This window comes from Oncorhynchus masou, chromosome 13, assembly GCF_036934945.1.
Source record: "Oncorhynchus masou masou isolate Uvic2021 chromosome 13, UVic_Omas_1.1, whole genome shotgun sequence".
NCBI lineage: Eukaryota > Metazoa > Chordata > Actinopteri > Salmoniformes > Salmonidae > Oncorhynchus > Oncorhynchus masou.
Window position 1 is genome coordinate 52,384,297 of NC_088224.1, and position 24,340 is coordinate 52,408,636.

Sequence of the window (24,340 nt, forward strand, 5' to 3'; positions counted from 1 at the left end):
GTAAGATGTGTTTTTTCCCCCTATGGCGTCACTTTATACACAGAAGATCTCCGCTAAACATAAACAGCTCTATTCTATCTGCCTCTCTGTGACCGTTAACATCAGAACAAAGTTGACCACAAATACAAAGTTGCCAATGTCTTTGCAATTGAACAAGCGAAGGTAAAAAAAAAAAAAAAAACTGTTCTTTCCATGACAGACTGACCAGGTGAATCTAGGTAAAAAGCTATGATCCCTTACTGTCACTTGTAAAAGCCACTTCAAATCAGTGTAGATGAAGGGGATAGATTTTTAAGCCTTGAGAAAGGGATTGTGTGTGCACCATTAAGGGTAAATGGGCAAGACAATATTTAAGTGCCTTTGAACGCGGTATGGCAGTTGGTGCCAAGGTGCAACGGTTTGTGTCAAGAACTGCAACGCTGCTGGGTTTTTCACGCTCAACGGTTTCCCGTGTGTGTCAAGAAAGGACATCCAGCCAACTTGACAACTGTGGGAAGCATTAGTCAATATGGGCCAGCATCCCTGTAGAACAATTGAGTTTGTAATCTATGCCCTGACAAATTTAGGCTTTTCTGAAGGCAAAAGGGGGTGGTGAAAGTCATTAGGACGGTGTTCTTAAGATATTGAAATCAACTTCCCGTTCAGTCAATTTAGTAGTTTGTAGGGTACTGTCTATATTTTGCCTGAATATTTTTCATCATATGTAAAGTGTGCAATGTGCCAAATGAATGAGTAAGCATTAGAATAAGCCGCCTCAATATTTGTAGTCATAAGGTGATGTCTCTCTAGGTGCCGATCCGTCATCAGGATTGTGAAATAATTACAACGTTAACATTAAGATTTGAATGGAGGAATCTGATCAGAGAGCAGCACTGCCTTTCGATCCTATCAGTATCTACATGCTCCAAACGACACTTGGCGAACGCTCTTTCTGCGTGGCGTTTTGGAAAACGCATGTTACATCGTCGGCCGTTGTAGGAACAATGCACGGTTAAAAACATTTGTAAGCCTACGTTGCGTCGCTAAATCAGGGAAATCTAACCCAGCATGTTCTCACTAACACATACCAATATGTGGACTATATTCTAGGTTGACAGAACAAAGTACAGAAACGGAGACAGAGCCTTAAGAAAGAGTAAACGAGACATGTTTATTATTTAAACTATCACTTAAATAAAAAAAGTGCATAGAAAATAAACATGATTAGAAACTTTTCTTTTTACAGTTATGTACAATTGTGTTTCCTAATTATACATTCAACCTTAAGTAGTTTGTGGTTTACTATTGTGGTTCAACTTTCCTTCATTTCTGTGACAGATGAGAGAACACTGATGTACAACTAATAGGGAAAAAATAGTATCATCATTAATCATCATTATTCTCATGGAGTTCAGGAGGAAGTGTTAACAAGACAAAGGTATATTCAAGGCATAAGAAGAGCCGTTTAACCGTTCCCAAGTCCTACCGCCAACTCCCCTTGATGCCACGTCCCTTCTCAGGCTGATAAGTTCTATACACAAGGAACAATTATAAAATTACAAAATACAGTTAAGTATTTTTTTTCAAACTTCTTTCAAGCAGGTTCCCGGCAACTACCTTGACCTGTAAATTCATGGATGTTCCAATACACAAAATAAATAAATAAAAACGGATCATTATCACTTTCTATAAAACAAGACATAAGTACAACCAAAGCTTCCAAAGAGAGAGGGGGGTGGTAAGGGAGACATGGAAGACTGTAAAATAACATTTTGGTGGGATTCGTTTTTTTCCCCCTGGTCTCCACAAACTCAACTCAATTATACCACCATCAAGTAAGCAGTCTAAAATCCCTGTTAAGAATTTACAAATAAAAAAAAAAAAAAAAAAAACATTCACTACAACAATCAAACACAAAAACAAAATGGCTGACTTCAAGAAGTTCACAACCACGTTATACATCTTATCACATAAATACTGTTTCTTTTCGCAAAAAAACAACAAAAAAAGTGAAAGAAACTGCAATGCTCCTGCCAATGGAACATACACAGGCACAGGAAAACTGGTACTGGACATCAATATACAAAGATGATGTACATTAGTTATTTTAAACTGATACTGTAACATAAAACCATTATAGAGTACATTGAACATTGCTATTAACCATTACAAACCTGCTGTTTGCTACTGTAACTAAGTTTGTCTGTTCATTCCGTATATTGTATAGATACTGAAGGTCATGTTACTATTTCTGTTTCGGTATATGTTTTTATGTATATATAGCATAATTACAAGTGAAGGAAAAGGGCCACTGGTGTGACATGGTATTATGGAGTCCAAGAAACAACGGAATCTATCTGCCATTTAAAAACACTTGACTAATGGGTTGTTGTTCACCAAGTACTGAAACGTCACACTTCTGCTATGGATCTGTAGAGGAGTCAGACGGAGCCTTTGGGATTAGTAAAAGGATTACCAAAGCGATCTTTGAAGTCTTAGTTTATTCAGTGTGACCTTCTGACGTTAAACTAGAAAGCCGTCCCTCAATCTTTTTCCCTCTGAAATGAAACAAACAAACTGTCCTGTGAGGTCATCTTCCCCAGTCTTTTTGTGGGTTCTATTTAACTCAAAAACAAAATGTGGTTGATACCAGAAATCACCACAATTCAGTTTTTGTATATACATTCATTAAAGACCTAGCAGCAGAATTCAGCATGACCCTGTGCCTCACCCTAAGGCTAGCCAGGATGGGAGGACAGCGAGAGCTGAACCAAAACTGTATCCCTGAATTAGCTGGCAAAACCCAGGCTGCAAGGAAGTTGAGGAGTGTTCACTGTTGGCCTCCAGAGTGGTCCCTGCACTCTGAACGTCCCTTACACACTTGGGAGAAGGTCGAGCAGAAGTGCACTTTCCTGGGGGCCACAATTCCTAAGGGAGCTTAAACAGCATCTGTGCTTGTGGTTTTTAAAACATAGGAACCCATTGTGTTTACAATGAGTAGAAAGTAATTTCCCATGTTAAGTCAGTGCCTGTCACAAGTGCAATGTGTTGGCAAAGTTATGGTTTTACTTCACAGCCTGGGCAGGGTAAGGGTTGGACAGATTCTGCGACGGCCTTACAAGATATAAAGTCAACAGACTACAAGGAAAAAACGGATTACAAACCAAAAACATAACCAAAAAAAGTCACTGGCCTGAAGTGGCTCGCTATAAGACAACTGGAGCCAGAGTTGCACAAAGCAGCAATTTGGTGAGCTTCGTTCGAGGAAATATATGCCGGTCATCAACCTATCCACTTTTTGTATCCAATGTCCCCATTCTCACCAAAACCGAGACTACTTCTGTCAATCTACTACTGTTACATTTACAAGTCACAGAGTTCTCTAAGCAAGGCGTGCTCAGTTACAACAAACGCAAAGCAAGAGATCAAGTGAGTTGATGAACTCTAACAGGGGTTGCATTGTGGTCAATGGTAAAACGGTGAGCCTCGTCCAACCTTTCCTAAACTTCATCAGCTTCTACAGAGCTTCTAAAAAGCTTTCCACGTGTAGCTTGTCTCATGTAAATGCCACAAACCAAATGCTGGACTTTACGAGGGAGTCGATTAGAAACATAAAACATTGACAGGTATTAACATGAAGGCAACACTACCATGGGGAATCTTGGAGCACTGATGTGGCTCTAGGCGTTAAACCGGGTTATGTCCTTACAGTTTGCGGATTATGGAACGCATTTGATCCCAAAAGGGAGATGTTGCAATTTGTAGAGACATTTTATTTTTTTTAAGCGTGAATTGAATTGCGCACGGTGAAACGCCCAGGTCTGAATGGCCTGGTTGGAGCCTCCGCGTGACGCGTTGAATTAAGGCTGGAAAAAGGTGATATCAGACAGCTATTCCAAAAGATGAGCACTAACAGACTCCAAGGGCATATAATAATGCCATGCTGCTAACATGCAGTCAATGGAAATGTCCTTGATTGACAAATAGAGCTACTGGTGGACTGGGCTCAGTGGGGAGCGACAGCTTCAGTCTTTGGAATCCAAAAAGAAACATTCAGGCTACAAAATGAAATTAACAGCAACGAAAAAACAGCTTTGAAAAACGGCAGCTCAAAAAAACAAAAAAAATGTAGAGACCAAGCATTAGTGTTTGTAAACCTCTATTTCCTACAAAAATGGCAATAAAATAAATAGGATTTCTTAAAAATATAAATACTATTTATAACATTAAGTGCTATTCACTAGTGAGTGCTTTTTAGTCGTTTGTATAGAAAAATATATATTATTTACATTCTCAAAGCAAGCATGATATTTTTCTGCCCATAAAAAAGAGCCAGAAGAGACAAGACTTCAAATGACCCGATTTGAAAAAAAAAAAAAATCCTTTGCAACAGTAATTCATGAAATAGGCCATAATTTCAAACGGGCATAAGGGGAAATCAGATTTAGGGGGATGACGTTTGGTTCTCGTCGCTGTAATTCCGGACTCTGTTCTAACCAAATTTCGAATAAGACGACATAAGGACTGCATACCTGCGACACAAATAGATGGCTCAGTCTATCATTTTTCCTACACAAAACCAACAATAACATTTACTACAGCAAAAAAAAAACAACGAAATAAAAGTTAGTCCCTCAACTGTCAGTCCACCAGAATCTCCGCCTAGCTTGCTAGTCACGGCCACGACAATCTAATGACCGCCGCCCGACTACGTGTCTGACAATGACTCTGTACAAGTACAGTCGCGCTTCACAATAACATACAACTAGAAAATAAATAATCTACAGGCTTCTTTCTTTCCTTCTGTCGTTTCGACCCCGGCTGCCTCTAGTGTTTCTCTTCCTAACACATCTTGCGACTTGTTGCTCTGGACAGGCATAAGAACTATTTACAGTGTCTTTGAATACACAGCGAAGCAGCCCAAGCAAAGCTTTATGTTATTGCGGCTACTCCGAAGGACACACAGGATGCACATTCCGACAGGCAGATGTGTATAAACAGATGAGGCCAAGAGAAAAGCGTCCTCTGATCGGTTCGAATACGTCCTCGTTCTATTTCTAAAATGCAGAGAAAATTCCCTTCCACAAATTGCACTTTGGTGTGTAAAAATGGAAATCTTACAAGGTGGCAATTCTTCTTTTTTTGTGTGTGCACATAATCAATGGATTCTATGCTCACACAGAATTGAGATATCATCTCTAGAAAAATAATGTGAGGTGATGTTAAAATTCAGAACAAACAAGGGAAATTAAAAAAAAAAAAATCTTTTTGAATCATTCAGAGACAGAAAACGTTGAAAATTGCTAATCTTACAGTTACCATTTCCTTTGACTTCTCAGAGTCTGAAAAGTAAACAAAAACAACCAGAGGCACAATAATATTTTTTTCTCTTTCAAAAACATAGCTTGTATCGAACTTAACCCGGTCTGTAACGCGCCTCTTTCTGCACAAGCCATACAGCAAAAAGAGGTCAGTACTGGAAGCATCACTTTGCACTCTAAGACCTGGCATTGCATGGATGGCGCCACGTTAGTCGAGGCGACTGCTTCGGCAGAGTGGGAGAAGGACCGCTAACGCCACTACCATCACACAGCAGCGTGGGGGGGGGGGCTAGTTGAGGAACTTGCGGCACTTCTTGGTTCCGCAGTTGCATGGAAGCTTATTGCCCGGCTCCTCGATGGGGAATTTGTAGTCGTAGGTGAGCTCCTCGCCGCGGTAGATCTTACGCGTGGCGAATATGACGATGTGCTTCTGCCCGTCCACGTTGATGACTCGCGAGTAGCAATTGGGCTCGCACGAGTGGTTGATGAAGCGGGCGGCGTTGCCGTGCACGGTGGCGTCCACCACTTCGTAGTCATCAATGCGGAACATGTAACAGCCAACGCCCTGTAGAGGGAGGGACGGGAGGAGAAGAGAGTGAGACGCCATTGGCTGAGGATTGCATTATCAAATGACGAAAAGATCCTGACTGGTTTAACGATGTTGACACATGAAAACCACATCCAGCAGGGCCCAACATTATAGAACATTCAGACAGAAAATACCTTCATTATGCAGAACGTCCCTCTCGTACAAGCAGAATAAGGACTAGCGCAAGTTCTTTTCATGACATTTCTATCTGCAACGTTCCACAACGTTTGCCCATCGAAAGGGGCCCTGTTCAGACTCGAAGCGAATGATCACAGAGGACTGTGTTCCATTGACGCCTGGCTTCTCTCCCTCACCTTGCCGTCGTAGTACTTCTCCCGTTTGTCGGTGAGGACAGAGCGGATGACGTTGCCCGAGTACTCGATCACCATCTCCCCCACATCGATGCTCCTCTTGCAGAACAGACCTCGGCCGTGTATGGCTGACCTGTGAGGGGAGGACACACAGGGGCTAAGTGACAACTGGTTCAACAAAAGGTTTCCCGCTTTTAAACCCCACTCTCTGGAACAAAGACGTAGCTACAGCAAAGCTAAGGTAGTAGTTCCTCTTCTTGTTAAAAACCATCCCACTGCATTTGGATTTGTATCAGGCGAAACGTCACGGAGCCAGCGTTTTCCTAACCTGAACACCCCCACCGCCTCCTTGGACGTTCTCTTCAGGTGTCGGAACCTCATGGGCATGGGGAGGTCCATGCTGGTGGCCCGGCTGGAAAACAACAGTAGCACAGTGTGTTACAATGAAGGAAGGATGGTCTACTACCACCGTGAAGCTCCAACCGGTGGATACGGGGTATGTGAACAGAAAACCAAGACGACAGACTACAAGTCCATTGTAATGATGATACGGAGAATAAAGAAATAGTCCTCCTGACTTTCTGAAGTAAAAAATAAACTAAAAACAGGAATTGTGTAACGGGGGCGGCGTGACTCACCGAGCAGACTTGAGCTGCACCTCCTCGTCCTCCTCGTGGGGGTTGTACTCGGGAGGCTGGCGGTGCTTGGAGGCCAGGAAGTTGAACATGTCAAACACAGACCTCCTGTGGCGAAGGCAGATGGAGCAGACACACAACTCAATGACGCAGTCTCTCTTAACCCTAGGAAGGACCTCTCCCATATAGGGACTTGAGATTTGTTAACGAAGATGCAGTTATCAGCTCCAAAACATCAGTTAAGAGAGCCTGTGTACAAACAGCTCACTACATTTTAATTGCTGAAGTAGAATGCATAGATCTGAATTTCTTCAACAATCAAAAGAAAACTAAGACTCTGGTCCAGCTAAATAATATAAAAACTTTAGAAGTGCTTCCTGAACTAATCAATAACTAGACATGATTCATCAGGGTCAAGGTCTCCGTCACATGGTCTTCATGACTCAGTGATGACATTAACTTCTTGGTGACAGGGGGGCAGTATTGAGTAGCTTGGATGAATAAGGTGCCCAGAGTAAACTGCCCGCTACTCTGTCCCAGATGCTAATATATGCATATTATTAGTAGTATTGGATAGAAAACACTGAAGTTTCTAAAACGGGTTGAATGATGTCTGTGAGTATAACAGAACTCATATGGCAGGCAAAACCCTGAGAAAAATCCAACCCGGAAGTGGGAAATCTGAGGTTTGTAGTTTTTCAACTCTTTGCCATTCCAATATACAGTGTAAATGGGGTCATATTGCACTTCCTACGGCAAATACTGTACATTTGTCTGCATCCTATGCCTTTATGTGTTGGAAAAGGGCTGTACCTCTGGTGGAGCTCGGCACGGGCCGAGCCATGGGGGTTGATCGGGGGCTTGTCGGCCTCCTCGGGCTTGTGGAAGCGGAAGCGGTAGCTGCGACAGTGCCTGGAACCATACAGCTGCTCCAGCAGGAACACCACGGCATCGTGGAGGACCCCCAGCATCCGCAGACCGTTCACTCCTGAGAGAGAAAGAGAGAAAGAATGAGAGAGAGAGAGAACAAAGGAAGGAGTCGAGTGGTACAGAGGATACAAAGTTAGTGATGAGTGATCATTTCATTCTTCGAAAGAAAAGAACCTGGAATAAACAAAATAAAAATCTGAAATGGTACCTTCAAAGGACAGCTCTTTGAGTCTGGCGTTGGAGCGGGCCTCCTGGACTTTATCTGTCAGGGACTTCCAGGCCTCTGTGGATGAGAGGGAGAAGACACGACAGGTCATTGAAGTACACATGTAGTTCTCTTAATCTGTGCGAGGATTTGGAAATGAGAGATCTTGACTGTTACACATTCACTTCAATAAATGTAGAGCTGTTTTCTACCATTGGGCTTCATAACCATGCTGCATGGAAACACTGAGCAAGAGGATAAGGTCAGGACTTCGGATACCTTCGATACTCTCGCAGCGGATCTGGAAGCCATCGTCGCTGCAGATCTCAAAGATGAGTCCCTTCTTGGGCTTGTGGTCCATGGAAGAGTCCCTGTGGCTGCCCTCCTGGTCAGGGGTGGCCACCAGTAGAGAGCCAGAGGTGGTCTCACCTTTCTCCTCAGGGAACTCACTGGTTTTACTGGTTAGAGCAGGAGAAACATTACTGGTTAGAGCAGGAGAAACATTACCTATTGACATTAATAGTATAGGGGAAAAAATGTAGATTTTTAAAAAACATTTTTTAAATTTTACTAGGCAAGTCAGTTAAGAACCAATTCTTATTTTCAATGACAGCCTAGGAACAGTGGGTTAACTGCCTGTTCAGGGGCAGAACGACAGATTTTGTACCTTGTCAGCTCGGGGATTCGAATTTGCAACCTTTCGGTTACTAGTCCAACACACCACTAGGCTACCCTGCTGCCCCAGATGACAAGCTTGCATGACTTACCTTTTGCAGGCGCCCCTGTCTCTGGGCTTGCCTGTGTCCATGGATTCAGGAGAGACTGGCTCTCTAGAGCTGCAGTGGTAGAGGGAATTCAAATATGGATATGTAGCAGATGCCAACCATAGTATCATAACACACACATGTTGTGAAATCAGTATAGTACTAGTTGATTATTTCATGAGTTCTCTTTTATGTGAGAATCTTACCCAGGAGTGGAGGGTGCTGCCCGGTCTCCTTTCGTCTCCCGAGGAGGCTCTGTCTGCCAACCCTTGTGTTTCTTCCCACTGGCTTTGTCTGGACTCTGCCTCGTCCGCTTGGCTTTCTGCTTCCCTTTCCCAGAGCCCGTAAATGCCGTTGCTGCAGCGCTACACCTCAGCTCTTGTTTCTGCTCTGATGAGGACCTGGATATAGGTATGGTGCTTGAGCTTTGAGAGCGGGAACTCTGGGAGAACACCCCAACTGGATGTCCCTTGCCGGAGTCTTGTGAGACCGGGCTGGGGGCCAGAGCCACAGGGTGTCCACTAGCATTTGGCGGGTGTTGCTGCCGCTGGAAAGCGCTGCTTTCCGGGTCCACCTGCTGGCTTAAGGACATGCTGATGGTCTGATGGGAGGGAATCACACAGATGCTGCTGGCGATGGAGGTCTGGGCGGGGCTGCACAGCTGAGACATCAGAGGTGCTCCAGACTGGAGGAGCATCTGTTGCTCCGGAAGGCCCAGGTTGTGCGGGGTAGCTTTGAAGAGGAGGCTGCTGATGGGTCCCGTGATTTCAGCAGAGCTGAGCACCGGAGTGCTGAGAGAGACAGAGCCTGGCGCAATGAGGCCTCCGGGCCCACTGGGCTGAGCCATGGACACCATGTTCAGCACTGCTGACTGGTTGGGGTTGAGCCCCGAGACAGTGCAGGGCAGCAGGTGGGTGGAGGAGTCGTGGCCCAGGATGCCAGGCTGCCCACTGGGAAGAGGCCTCCTCTGCTGGATGGGCTCAAAGTACATGACTCCTGATTTGGGTCTCTTGATAATGTTGGGGACATTGCGGTGAGAAGTGGCGGAGGCCGTGGTCAGTGTGCCCAGCTCGACCAGTCCGGACTGGGCTATCTGTGGCGAGGACAGGTTGATCAGAGTCATGTTGGGTCTCACCTCAGACGGGGCCAGGGTGGGCTGGCTCCTGGAGCGGGCTAGTTTCTTGGTCTTCCGCGGCTGGAGACGGGAAATGGGTCGCTTCTTGCCGTGTCCAGACACGAGCACGGCTGAGGACGTGGAGATGGAGGCGGCGCTGGACACGATGGTCACGTTGGGGGCCAAGTCGTGCCTCCGTCCGGCCTCGGTCACCAGGATCTGGGGATCATGGGAGGGCACCCCGATCAGGAGGCCGGAGGTGGTGCTGGGAATGCCAGGCTGGAAGCCCGTCTGGGTGGTGCCGGTGAAAGTATGGATCTGAGGGTGATGGGACATGGTGCCCAACACTTTACCCCCAGCAGGAAAGATGGGCTGGGAGGTGGTTATGCCGGTGGTGAGCCCTGTGGTTAGAGTCATGGTATCCATCACTCCTGTTGCGCTGACCGATGGGGTGATCTGGATCTTCTGAGTGACACCATTAGGGAGCGTCTGTAGGACGTAGAGGGGCTGCAGATGCTGGTTGACCACTATGAGTTTTTCCGGGCCTTGTTTTAAATGAGAGGTGGTCTGGACAGCCATGCTGGCCACCTGGGAGGGTCCGGGGCTGACTGAAGATGGAGCAGAGATGTACTTCTGTCCCTGGAGAGGCGGGGTGGGGGAGCTGGGTAGGACGGGGGTCCCAGAGCTCCTGGTCAGATCCTGGTTATCTGCGTCGACCACCTGGCCCAGGGAGGGACTCGTGATATGCTCAAACTGCTCCGGGGTCATGTGGCCTTCTCTTACCTGAGATTCTCTGCTACCTCCACTTCCTTCCTGCTGGCTCTCAGGGGACACACCGGCCCCTCCTCTCTGCTGCTTGTCCTCACCTCCTTTCTCTGCGATGGTTTCGTCAGAGGCTGCCAGGGACAGTATGGTGCGTTCTGAGCCATGGTTCTGGTTATTGACCGTGGGGCTGCGAGTGGTCAGAACAGAGAGGTCAGAGGGCAGCTCCAGAGGCAGACCATATGGCTCTTCGACCGAGATGGACGTGCTCACCCCACTCTCTGCGGGCTCAGCACTGGCCAGTGGCTGAGGGAAGTCCTCGAAGAGGATGTCTTTGCGGCGGTTGACACCCACCCCATAGCCCTCGTCCAGGGAGAGGAGCTCGGAGGAGGAGGCCTCAGGCTGCTGCCCGAGGGCCTGCATGGAGGGGGTGTTGAGGACAAACTCCATGATGTCCGACGGCAGGATGTTGCCGCAGTCGTCACTGTTGTTGTTGTCCGAGTCTGACTTGAGCAGATCAGTGCTAAGTGAGAGCTGGGCCTCCAGGGGGTCCTGTCTCTGGGACGACTTCACCCCACCCAGAGGGAGAGAGCTGTCCTTCTGGCTCTTCCTGCCTTCTCGGCTGTTGTTGCTACTGCTACCGCTGCTCCCACCCCCTCCGCTGCTGTTGTCCACCTCCTTCCCAGAGTCGTGCTCCAGCTTCTCCATGTGCCTCTCTCTGCCCTTCCTCTTTCCTGTGCTCTTGTGGGAAGAGGACGCTGCGGTGGCCGTGGTGGTGGTGTTGGTGGTGCTTGCGCTGGCGTCACTCTCTGAGCTGTCATCAATGCCGTCCAGCTGGCCAATCTGCTGGTGGCTCAGGAGGCTCCGGGTGGGAACTCCATCCACCGCAGCAACAACCCTCTCCTCCTTCTCATCCTTCAGGAAGCACTGCAGCTGAGAGCCCCTCCCCAGGCACTGGTCAATCCCCTCGATTGAGGGCATCACAGGGCCGGGGTTGATGATGGTGCGGGTGAAGTTGTAATAGTATGGATCCTTGTTGGAACACTGGCTGAATCCCCCTTCCTCTTCTTCTCCGCTGTCCCCTGAGGAGGAGTTACTCCTATCGTCTGCCCCGTCCACTTGGCCTTCGGCCGAGCACCTGCCGCCCCCAGCCTTCCTCTTCCCAGGCCCGTCCCCACTGCTGCTGTAGAAAGGGATATCCTCCTCTCCATAGGAGCGCACCCCGTAGAAAGGAGTCAGGCCAAAGAACATGTTGGAGCGGGCCCTGGCGCTGCGCCTTGGGTAACGTCGCTTGGCCGAGCCCGAGCAGTCACTGTCGTCCTCGTGGCGTTTGTCCCCGTCGCCGCCTTCCTCCTCCAGCAAGGCGTGGTCGTCCCTGTCGCTAGTCCCCTCGTCCTCGGTGCAGTGAGCCAGGAGTCGCTTCTCCTCGCGGTCCTCGGGGTGCAGTGGCGGGTTGTTCGACACTGAGCAGGCCGACGGGGAGAAGAGCATGGAGCAGGAGGACCTGCGGTGGGGGGGTCCCTCCAGGCCTACTGGACAGATGGAAGTGGTAGTGCAGGAGTCAGAGGAAGTGCTCACGGTGTTGGTCCCGTTCGGGTCGGTCTTCAGCGGCGTCAGGGACGCCTTGACTATAGCCCGCTTTTTGTCTCTAGCAGCCGCGACTTCGTTGGCTGTTACTCTTGCTTGAACCTGTGAAGCCCTCATGCTTCTCTCCGAGACTATCCTGGGCTGCTTAATGGCCTCTAGGCTGGAGCTGTTCTCAGGACTGGAGAATCTCTCCCTGCTCTTTGAAGATCGTCCTCTTCCCTGATTCTCCAGCTTTTCCACCTCCTGCTTGCCAATGGCTTTGGTGTTGTTACTGAGGTTTGCAGCTTTGCTGTTGCAGTTCTGCGAGGTCGGGGTTGGAGCGTTAGTGGTTTCACCGGTCTCTTTAGCATTGTTGTTGAGCGTGGGGTTCTTGTTGCTGTTCTGAGGGATCTTCTCCCTCTCTTTAGATGCCTCTCGGCTGTCGATTGTTCGGACTTTGGAGTGCTTGTCTTTGGTGGTGGCGGCCGAGTGGCTGGAGGGAACAGGCGGGGTGGCTTGGGAGCTCCGTTTGATGACGTCATCATCGGCCCCCGAAAACCACAGGGGCTTTGTGGCGGCGGCGGCAGGGGCTGGCCCCGACAGATAGTCCTGGGACTGCCTCCCAACGCTTTTGTGGAACAGGGGCTGGGGAGACCCCAATTTCACAGAATCTTTAGAGGCTTGCGCCAAGGTCACACTTCCCTCCTTAGCCGGGTTGCTACTACTACCACCACCACCTCTGTCCTTGGACAGGGTCGTGGTGACACAGTGGCGGGAGAGGAGCGTGACGCCAGCCGACAGGTCAGGGACCTTCCCGCCCTGCTTCCCCTTCTCCGCCTGGGATTTGCTGTTGCTGGCCCTTTGGTGCCCTGTCAGGACACCTGTACCTGGTGGTGGGGAGGTCTGGCTCGCTCCTGCCATCCCTGGGGCCATTGGGGAAAGTTTGGGGTTCTCCCCCACAGCCTGCTTGCAAGGCGCACTTTCTTTCCCACCGTCTGTCTTCATCTCAGAGATGCTGTGGTGGTGGTGTCGGTGTTGACCTCCAGGGCTGGGTGAGCTAGTCTCGCGGCTCTGCGTTCGGACTCCGCCGGCGGGCGGCTTCCCTGTATCCCTTAGACCCAGGTCTCTGGAAGCAGAGGAAGAGGAGAGCACAGGGGGTGGGGTGGAAGAAGAGAGCAGGGCCAATTGGTTCATGGCGGTAGCCACCCCGGCCTGTGGAGGGGAGACTACCTTCTGTCTGGGCTGGGGAGAGAGGGAAGAGGTGCTGTGGCGCCGGGAGCCGATGCTCCTTAGGCTGGAACTCAGAAGGGGGTCCCCCACCGTCACAATCTCATGGGCCGACTGAGAGGATCCGCCTGCAAAACAACATGGACATAAACACATTTTACCATACCGTATGTCTCCACATGTGAATGGGAGTTTACAATGACAGTTTGAGGTAAATGGGGTAAAGAGTTTGAAGATACCTGGGGATGGAAGTGGTCTGGAGCCAGGGGAGCGCTGGCACGGGGGGTAGCTGGGGTGCCTGTTTCGTGTGTAAACTTTAGGAGGATTGGGGCTGGAGGGCAGCAGGGACAGGCGGTTGGAGGGCTTCAGAGAGTCAAAAGGATCGGGCACCGGAGACAGCGCTTTGTCTGTCAATGAAAAGTTTAATGCAATCAATTCTTCAGAATACTGCATTTTGGAGGAAGAGCTTGCAAGTAAGCATTTCACTGTACAGTTTTCTGCCTGCTGTACCCTGTGCACGTGTCAAATAAACATATTGAATGCGTTTACACGCCGGCAACAATCTAGACCAAATGTAGTGCCGCATAAATTTGAATAATTAATAATGTAGTGATGCAGCATTCTGGCTCACACACACACACACACACCTAAAATGGGCGTAAAAGGGCTGTGGGAGATGGTGCGGTTCTCCTCTGGAAGAGCACTCTTCAGGTCAGGCTCCACCACAGTGGGACGACACACCAGGATCCTGCAGGTGTAGACACAACGCTTCCGGGCGTCTAGAGTGCTCCAGTACACCCTGGAACACCTGTGTTGACAGAAACCAGCAAATTGATCAGTCTTCTGTTGCACTGACTACTTCACATAAAAAGACAGGCGCAGCACTGTGTGTACTTACTGGTAGCCGATGGGGAAGAGTTTGCGCTCGCAATCCGAGAGCTCGGTCAGTATTCCAAGGCAATCGATGGTCATGGAGCCTGCGATGGAGGAAAAAAAGAGAAAAAAAAAAGTTAAAGCCCCTAATCCAAGGAGGCCATTCAGAAACATGTTTGTTGGGCCAGCTAGTGTCTCAAAACCCCACGGACGTCCCCTGGCCGTTTCACTACTTTTGGAAAGCCCTGAACTAGCACTGCTCATTCACCTAATTCAAGGACTTGATGATCATTTGAAAAATCAGGTGTGCTGCATAGCGCTGGAATATATGATCAGATAACCCCAGATAACAGCTGGGGGTCCCAGGGAGAGGTTACAGACAGAGTAAGCAGAGCCATATGTAGTGTACGTCGCAAACGGCACCCTAATCTCTATACAAGTACACTACTTTTGACCAGAGCCCTATGATTCCTGGTCAAAAGTAATGCCATAAATAGGAAATAGGGTGCCGTTTGGGACTAGTCCATAGAGATCTCTATATATGGCTGTGAAGGGGGATAATATAAACATACACACCTATCATCATGTGGATGTTCTCCGGCTGAAGGCCGGTCAGGAATTTCCTCCGCATGCTGATCCCTTCCAGGTCCACTAGGATCCTCCGCGTGACCTCGAAGCCAGACTCAGACACCACCTGGGCAAGGAAGTCATGCATTTCAAACGAAGTACCTACAAGTGCGCCCTTCTCCTCCCCATGACCACAGTTTGACCCATGCTGCAGTATGATTGATAGATACGGGCTAATTGCATGCATGTTGTTTTTACCTTTTACCGGTAAGCCAGAGCTTTAAAAAAACAAAACAAAACTGACATTGAATCAACATTTTCATCTGTAAAGTGTTGGTATCTTCTAGATGTTGGTTTGTGTGTGATGCTGCTGGTGGGTAAGGGAGGTGGGCTGGAGAAGATAAGGAAGGAGTTCAGCTTTGCGTCTCACCTCTCCTTTGATGAGGTCCCGGTGGCGCTGGCAGTAGACCTTCTTGTCCTCCAGGAAGACACACTGGCGCTGCCGGGCGCACATGAAGTGGTAGTTTCTGGTGCAGGAGGTCAGGCAGCAGCCCACTGTTGCGCCGGGACGTTGGCAGTTCTCGCAGCGCTGCCGAGAGAAAAACAAACATCACAGGACACTGCCATTAGACATAGATAATCAACAACAACAACTCAAGGTCATTTGAGTAATAATAATTATGATTTTTTTTTAAGACACTTTTGTACATTTAGTATCAAGAGCATGCGTAATTGAAGACAATGTCAAACCTGCTTGTCAAACCTCTCATCCCCAAATCATAGGCATTAATATGGATTTGGTCCCCCCCGTCGCTGCTATACCAGCCTCCACTCTTCTGGGAAGGTTTTCCTCTAAATGTTGGAACATTGCTGCGGGGACTTGCTTCCATTTAGTCACAAGAGCAATAGTGAGGTCAGGCACTGATGTTGGGCGACTAGGCCTGGATCGCAGCCGGTGTTCCAATTCATCCCAAAGGGTGCTTGATGGGGTTGAATTCAGGGCTCTGTCATGTTCAGGGCTCAGTCATGTTCTCCCAGACCAATCTCAACAAACCATTTCTATATGGACCTCGCTTTGTGCACAGGGGCGTTGTCATGTTGAAACAGGAAAGGGGCCTTCCCAAAAGTTGGAACAGAATCGTCTACAATATCATTGTATGCTGTATGCATTAAGATCGCCCTTCACTGGACCTAAGGGGCATAACCATGAACCACTCCTCCACCAAACCTTACAGTTGGCACTATGCATTGGGAAGGTAGTGTTCTCCTGGCATCTGCCAAACCCAGATTTATCCGTTGGACTGTCAGATGGTGAAGCACGATTTATCGCTCCAACTGACGAACTGATGAAAGGTGGCATCCTATGACGGTGCCACGTTGAAAGTCACTGAGCTCTTCAATAAGGCCATTCTACAGCTAATGTTGGTCTATGGAGATTGCATGGTTGTACATTCAATTTTACACACCTGTCAGCAACGCGTGGCTGAAACAGCCAAATCCACTAATTTTAAGGGGTGTCCACATACTAAATTAATACACACAAAAGATGGAATATCCATTTACTAAAAATAAACAGAGCTTTCGCAAAGTATTCAGACCCCTGGACTTTTCCCCCAAACAAATGTACGATAAAACGTAAATGTATTTAAAAAAATGGTTTTCCCCCCTCAATCTACACACAACACCCCATTATGACAAAGCAAAAATAGCTTTTTTTTTTACAAAAGTATTAAGACCCTTATTCAGTATTTTGTTGACGCACCTTTGGCAGCGATTCCAGCCTAGAGTCTTCTTGAGTATGACGCTACAAGCTTGGCACACCTGTACTTGGGGAGTTACTCACAGTCTTCTCTGCAGGTCCTCTCAAGCTCTGTCAGGTTGGATGGGGAGCATTGAAGCACAGCTATTTTCAGGTCTTACCAGGGATGTTTGATCGGGTTCAAGTCCGGGCTCCGGCTGAGCCACAAGAACATTCAAAGACTTGTCCAGAAGCTACTCCTGCGTTGTCTTGGCTGTGTGCTTAGGGTCATTGTCGTGTTGGAAGGTGAACCTTTGCCCCAGTCTGAGATCCTGAGCGCTCTGGAGCAGGTTTTCATTAAACATTTAAATGTTTTATTTTATTTAACCTTTATTAAATAAACTAGGCAAGTCAGTTAAGAAAAAAAATATTAATTTACAATGACTGCCTACTCCATCCAAACCCGGATGACACTGGACCAATTGTGCGCTGCCCTATGGGACTCCCAATCACGGCCGGATGTGATACAGCCTGGATTCGAATCAGGTACTATAGTGACGCCTCTTGCACAGAGTTGCAGTTTTTTAGACCGCTGCGCTACTCAGGAGCCCAAAATCCTTCAAGGATCTCGACATTGCACCGTTCATCTTCGCTGTGATCCTGACTAGCATGTCCCTGCTGCTGAAAAACATCCCCACAGCATGATACTGCCACCACCATGCTTCACCCTTAGGGATGGTGCCAGGTTTCCTCCAGACGTGACGCTTGACATTCAGGCCAAAGAGCTCAATCTTGGTTTCATCAGACCAGAGAATCTTGTTTCTCATGGTCGGAGATACCTTTAGGTGCTTTTTTGCAAACTCCAAATGGGCTGTGCCTTTTACTAAGGCCACTCTACCATAAAGGCCTGATTGGTGGAGAGCTACAGAGATGGTTGTCCTTCTGGAAGGTTCTCAAATCAAATCAAATAAATCAAATGTATTTGTCACATACACATGGTTAGCAGATGTTAATGCGAGTGTAGCGAAATGCTTGTGCTTCTAGTTCCCACAATGCAGTAATAACCAACAAGTAATCTAACTAACAATTCCAAAACTACTGTCTTATACACAAGAATAAAGAATATGTACATAAAGCTATATGAATGAGTGATGGTACAGAGCAGCATAGGCAAGATACAGTAGATGGTAGAGTACAGTATATACATATGAGATGAGTATGTAAACAAAGTGGCATAGTTAAAGTGGCTAGTGATACATGTATTACATAAGGATGCAGTCGATGATAGAGTACAGTATATACATTTACATTTAAGTATATATACGTATACATATGAGATGAATGATGTAGGGTATGTAAACATTATATTAGGTAGCATTGTTTAAAGTGGCTAGTGGTATATTTTACATAATTTCCCATTATTAAAGTGGCTGGAGTTGAGTCAGTGTGTTGGCAGCAGCCACTCAATGTTAGTGGTTGCTGTTTAACAGTCTGATGGCCTTGAGATAGAAGCTGTTTTTCAGTCTCTCGGTCCCAGCTTTGATGCACCTGTACTGACCTCACCTTCTGGATTATAGCGGGGTGAACAGGCAGTGGCTCGGGTGGTTGTTGTCCTTGATGATCTTTATGGCCTTCCTGTAACATCGGGTGGTGTAGGTGTCCTAGAGGGCAGGTAGTTTGCCCCCGGTGATGCGTTGTGCAGGTCTCACTACCCTCTGGAGAGCCTTACGGTTGTGGGCGGAGCAGTTGCCGTACCAGGCGGTGATACAGCCCGCCAGGATGCTCTCGATTGTGCATCTGTAGAAGTTTGTGAGTGCATTTGGTGACAAGCCGAATTTCTTCAGCCTCCTGAGGTTGAAGAGGCGCTGCTGCGCCTTCTTCACGATGCTGTCTGTGTGGGTGGACCAATTCAGTTTGTCTGTGATGTGTATGCCGAGGAACTTAAAACTTACTACCCTCTCCACTACTGTTCCATAGATGTGGATAGGGGGGTGTTCCCTCTGCTGTTTACTAAAGTCCACAATCATCTCCTTAGTTTTGTTGACGTTGAGTGTGAGGTTATGTTCCTGACAACACGCCGAGGGCCCTCACCTCCTCCCTGTAGGCCGTCTCATCGTTGTTGGTAATCAAGCCTACCACTGTTGTGTCGTCCGCAAACTTGATTGAGTTGGAGGCGTGCGTGGCCTCGCAGTCGTGGGTGAACAGGGAGTACAGGAGAGGGCTCAGAACGCACCCTTGTGGGGCCCCAGTGTTGCGGATCAGCGGGGTGGAGATGTTGTTGCCTACCCTCACCACCTGGGGGCGGCCCGTCAGGAAGTCCAGTACCCAGTTGCACAGGGCGGGGGTCGAGACCCAGAGTCTCGAGCTTGATGACGAGCTTGGAGGGTACTATGGTGTTAAATGCCGAGCTGTAGTCGATGAACAGCATTCTCACATAGGTATTCCTCTTGTCCAGATAGGTTAGGGCAGTGCGCAGTGTGGTTGAGATTGCATCGTCTGTGGACCTATTTGGGCGGTAAGCAAATTGGAGTGGGTCGAGGGTGTCAGGTAGGGTGGAGGTGATATGGTCCTTGACTAGTCTCTCAAAGCACTTCATGATGACGGAAGTGAGTGCTACGGGGCGGTAGTCGTTTAGCTCTGTTACCTTAGCTTTCTTGGGAACAGGAACAATGGTGGCCCTCTTGAAGCATCTGGGAACAGCAGACTGAGATAGGGATTGATTGAATATGTCCGTAAACACACCAGCCAGCTGGTCTGCGCATGCTCTGAGGGCGCGGCTGGGGATGCCGTCTGGGCCTGCAGCCTTGCGAGGGTTAACACGTTTAAATGTTTTACTCACCTCGGCTGCAGTGAATGAGAGTCCGCATGTTTTCGTTGCAGGCCGTGTCAGTGGCACTGTATTGTCCTCAAAGCGGGCAAAAAAGTTATTTAGTCTGCCTGGGAGCGAGACATCCTGGTCCGTGACTGGGCTGGTTTTCTTTTTGTAGTCCGTGATTGACTGTAGACCCTGCCACATACCTCGTGTCTGAGCCGTTGAATTGAGATTCTACTTTGTCTCTACTGACGCCTAGCTTGTTTGATAGCCTTGCGGAGGGAATAGCTGCACTGTTTGTATTCGGTCATGTTTCCAGTCACCTTGCCCCGATTAAAAGCAGTGGTTCGCGCTTTCAGTTTCACGCGAATGCTGCCATCAATCCACGGTTTCTGGTTTGGGAACGTTTTAATCGTTGCTATGGGAACGACATCTTCAACGCACGTTCTCATGAACTGGCACACCGAATCAGCGTATTCGTCAATGTTGTTGTCTGACGCAATACGAAACATGTCCCAGTCCACGTGGTGGAAGCAGTCTTGGAGTGTGGAATCAGCTTGGTCGGACAAGCGTTGGACAGACCTCAGCGTGGGAGCTTCTTGTTTTAGTTTCTGTCTGTAGGCAGGGATCAACAAAATGGAGTAGTGGTCAGCTTTTCCGAAAGGAGGGCGGGGCATGGCCTTATATGCGTCACGGAGGTTAGAATAACAATGATCCAAGGTTTTGCCAGCCCTGGTTGCGCAATCGATATGCTGATACAATTTAGGGAGTCTTGTTTTCAGATTAGCCTTGTTAAAATCCCCAGCTACAATGACTGCAGCCTCAGGATATATGGATTCCAGTTTGCAAAGAGTCAAATAAAGTTCGTTCAGTGCCATCGATGTGTCTGCTGGGGGGGGGATATATACGGCTCTGGAGCTCTGTCAGAGTGACCCTAGGGTTCTTGGTCACCTCCCTGACCAAATCCTTTCTCCCCCAATTTTGGCCAGGTGGTCTGCTCTGGGAAGGGTCTTGGTGGCTTCAAACTTATTCAATTTAAGAATGATGGAGGCCACTGTGTTTTTGGGGACCTTCAATACTGAATAAATGTTTTTGGTACCCATCCCCAGAGCTGTGCCTCCACACAATCCTGTCTCGGAGCTCTACGGACAATTCCTTCGACTTCATGGCTTGGTTTTTGCTCTAACCTGCACTGTCAACTGTGGGACCTTCTATAGACAGGTGTGTGCCTTTCCAAATCATGTCCAACCAATTGAGTTTACCATAGGTGGACGCCAATCAAGTTATCAACATCAAAGACGATCAATGCAAACAGGATGTACCCGAGCTCAATTGAGCCTCATAGCAAAGGGTCTGAATACTTTATAAAAGCAAAAGTTTCTAATAACCCGTTTTCGCTTTGTCATTATGGGGTATTGTGTGTAGATTGCAGAGGACTTTTTGTTGTTTTAATCAATTTTATACTAAGGCCGTAAAGTAAAAGAATGTGGAAAAAGCCAAGGGGTCTGAATATTTTCCAAAAGCACTGTACGTCTCGTACAAATAGGTATTTTCGTTTATTAGTCTTACCAACTGTTTCCCTCGGATCACAGCCATGTGGACGTTTTTCAGAGAGCCATCATCATCCTCGAACACCTCGGCTGACCACAGGGCACAGTTCACGTGGGTCCACTCGTTCTGCCCGATGTACAGCAGCCTGCCTCCCTCCTGAAACCAGCCACAAAGAACACGATCAAGAGCTGTACCACGACTAATCGCGACTGCTAAGGTGGTGTTTAGCCCAACTTTGACTTACGTTGGTGTTATCATCTCCGTACTTGAGACACAGCACACACTGGCGGTTGTCACTGACGCCAGGGGGTGGGAGCAGCTCAGGACTGTCTTCACAGCTCAGGTCTGAGAGAGAGACAAGAAAGCAAGCCACAAACACATCATTTCCTGCAACTGAAACAGTATCAAAAAGTGTATCCATTAAATACTTAGTGTAGGTGTGTAACCCAAATGGCACCATGTTCCCTATATAGTATATAGGGAACGGTGCACTACTTTTCTCCCTAGGTGTTGCCCTATAGTTGTGCTGAGCAGACTCACCGTGGAGCATAGGGGGTGTTTGAGGAAGTAGAGGCCGGGGCGGAGGGGGGGAGTAGGGCTCTCCGGGGGTCTTGGGGCAAGGGGCTGGGATAATCTTCTTCCTGAGGGGCTGCCCGGCGCGGGCTATCTCCTCGCGCTCCTGCCACTGGGCATAGTTGTGGTCCAGGGAGGGGGGCAACACAGCGTTGGGGAGGAGGCCACTGCTGCAAGAAAAACAGACCGGTATAGACTCAGACCCGATTTGAATCGTATATAAACGCATCCTTCCGGCCTTCCACTCTTTATTGTTGTTGAATTTTTACCCCTTTTTCATGCTAACCAATTAGTAGCTACTATCTTGTCTCATCGCTACAACTCCCGTACGGGCTCGGGAGAGACGAAGGTTGAAAGTCATGCGTCCTCCGATACACAACCCAACTAGCACTGACGCTAGGCCAATTGTGCGTCGCCCCACAGACCTCCCGGTCACGGCCGGTTACGACAGAGCGATCCCAGAGTCTCTGGTGGCACAGCTGGCGCTGCAGTACAGCGCCCTTAACCACTGCGCCACCCGGGAGGCCGGCCTTCCACTCTTGAAGGGTTAACATTGACTTGGTGAAAGCAAGTTCACACTGCATTGATTTCACCAATTATTGCAATTTAGATCAGTGAATACAGTACTTCAAGAAAGTACAGCAAGAAAATATGAACAGGGTATAACACAGATTGTAATAATTCTCAAACAACTATTATACCGAAAAGCCAGTGCATTTGGTACATTTTCAAGAGCGCAGACAATCCAAAATGTAAATTATAATCTTCTGAACAACTCACTAAAAACTGGGTTTACAACTTTAATTAGCCAAAACACAAAAAAAGACCAAGGTAGCAGATAATGGACCCTATCACATATTTATGTAGTTGGTTCTGTTTAGTAACTAATATATACATTGCATTCGGAAAGTATTCCGTTGCAGCCTTATTCTAAAACTGATTAAAATTGTTTTCCCCCCTTCAATCTACACACAACAACCCATAAAAAAAGTAAATATTACAGAAATATTCAGACCCTTCCCTCAGTACTTTGTTGCAGCACCTTTAGTTGCGCTCCACACTGCCCTTTCCCACCTGGACAAAAGGAACACCTACTTGAGAATGCTATTTATTGACAACAGCTCAGCGTTCAACACCGTAGTGCCTTCAAAGCTCATCACTAAGCTAAGGACCCTGGGACTAAACACCTCCCTCTGCAACTGGATCCTGGACTTCCTGACGACAGGAGAAGGAGGACCAAGCCCGGCCCCCAGTCTCATCGACGGGGCTGTAGTTGAGAGCTGGTTGAGAGCTTCAAGTTCCTTGGTGTCCACATCACCAACAAACTCTCATGGTACAAACACACCAAGACAGTCGTGAAGAGGGCACGACAAAGCCCATTCCCCCTCAGGAGACTGAAAAGATAGGCATGGGTCCTCAGAGCCTCAAAGGTTATACAGCTGCACCATCGAGAGCATCCTGGCTGGTTGCATCAACACCTGGTATGGCAACTGCTCGGACTCTGACCGCAAAGCACTAGAGGGTAGTACATACGGCTCAGTACATCACTGGGGCCAAGCTTCCTGCCATGCAGGCTGTGTCAGAGGAAGGCCCTAAAAATTGTCAAAGACTCCAGCTCCCTTAGTCAAAGATGGTTCTCTCTGCTACAGCACGGCAAGCGGTACCGGAGCGCCAAGTCTTAACAACTTCTACCCCCAAGCCATAAGACTCCTGCCAGCTAATCAAGTGGCTACCCAGACTATTTGCATTGTCCCCCCGCCCCCCCATCCCCTCTTTTAGCACTGCTGCTACTCTCTGGTTCTCTGCCTACATATTAGAGGTCGACCGATTATGATTTTTCAACGCCGATACAGATTATTGGAGGACCTAAAAAAGATACCGATTAGGCGGCCGATTAAAAAAAAAAAAAAAATGAATTTGGAATAATGACAATTACAACAATACTGAATGAACACTTATTTTAACTTAATATAAGTGGTTAAGGGCGCTGTACTGCAGCGCCAGCTGTGCCACCAGAGACTATGGGTTCCCGGCCAGGCTCTGTCGTAACCGGCCGCGACCGGGAGGTCCGTGGGGCGACGCACAATTGGCCTAGCATCGTCCAGGTTAGGAAGGGGTTGGCCGGTAGGGATATCCTTGTCTCATCGCGCACCAGCGACTCCTGTGGCAGGCCGGGCGCAGTGCGCGCTAACCAAGGTGCACAGTGTTTCTTCCGACACATTGGTGCGGCTGGCTTCCGGGTTGGATGCGCGCTGTGTTAAGAAGCAGTTGGGTTGTGTATCGGAGGACGCATGACTTTCAAACTTTGTCTCTCCCGAGCCCGTACGGGAGTTGGAGCAATGAGACAAGATAGTAGCTACTAAACAATTGGATACCACGTAATTGGGGAGAAAACAGGGTCAAATTTAAATAAATGAAGCATGTTCAAGTTGATTTAAATAATGCAAAAATAAAGTGTTGAAGAAAGTAAAAGTGCAATATGTGTCATGGAAGAAAGCTAACGTTTAAGTTCCTTGCTCAGAATACGAGAACATATGAAAGCTGGTGGTTACTTTTAACACAAGTCTTCAATATTCCCAGGTAAGAAGTTTTAGGTTGTAGTTATTATAGGAATTATAGGACTATTTCTCTCTATACCATTTGAATTTCATTGACCTTTGACTATTGGATGTTCTTAAAGGCACTTTAGTATTGCCAGTGGAACAGTATAGCTTTCGTCCCTCTCCTCGCTCCTCCCTGGGCTCGAACCAGGAACACAACGACAACAGCCACCCTTGAAGCAGCGTTACCCATGCAGAGCAAGGGGAATGAGTACTCAAAGCC

The 24,340-nt window shown here is 48.1% G+C and overlaps 1 protein-coding gene across 4 annotated transcripts in view; it reads right to left on the reverse strand.

Annotated features, from left to right (window-relative positions):
* Positions 1 to 1,129: 1,129 nt before the first annotated feature.
* kmt2a (lysine (K)-specific methyltransferase 2A) overlaps positions 1,130 to 24,340 on the reverse strand; it is a 55,372-nt gene continuing 32,161 nt past the window's right edge. For all 4 annotated transcript variants that reach the window (XM_064984230.1, XM_064984229.1, XM_064984227.1 and 1 more), the window contains exons 18-34: positions 21,485 to 21,687; positions 21,189 to 21,289; positions 20,963 to 21,100; positions 15,274 to 15,432; positions 14,853 to 14,970; positions 14,302 to 14,380; positions 14,051 to 14,211; positions 13,643 to 13,810; positions 8,941 to 13,531; positions 8,738 to 8,806; positions 8,250 to 8,428; positions 7,974 to 8,048; positions 7,649 to 7,823; positions 6,839 to 6,943; positions 6,529 to 6,612; positions 6,204 to 6,333; positions 1,130 to 5,865 (exon numbers count right to left, since the gene is read on the reverse strand). In XM_064984230.1, coding sequence (XP_064840302.1) covers positions 5,590 to 5,865; positions 6,204 to 6,333; positions 6,529 to 6,612; positions 6,839 to 6,943; positions 7,649 to 7,823; positions 7,974 to 8,048; positions 8,250 to 8,428; positions 8,738 to 8,806; positions 8,941 to 13,531; positions 13,643 to 13,810; positions 14,051 to 14,211; positions 14,302 to 14,380; positions 14,853 to 14,970; positions 15,274 to 15,432; positions 20,963 to 21,100; positions 21,189 to 21,289; positions 21,485 to 21,687 — 6,811 coding nt within the window. In that variant the 3' untranslated portion in view covers positions 1,130 to 5,589. The remainder of the gene's footprint in view (positions 5,866 to 6,203; positions 6,334 to 6,528; positions 6,613 to 6,838; positions 6,944 to 7,648; positions 7,824 to 7,973; positions 8,049 to 8,249; positions 8,429 to 8,737; positions 8,807 to 8,940; positions 13,532 to 13,642; positions 13,811 to 14,050; positions 14,212 to 14,301; positions 14,381 to 14,852; positions 14,971 to 15,273; positions 15,433 to 20,962; positions 21,101 to 21,188; positions 21,290 to 21,484; positions 21,688 to 24,340) is intronic.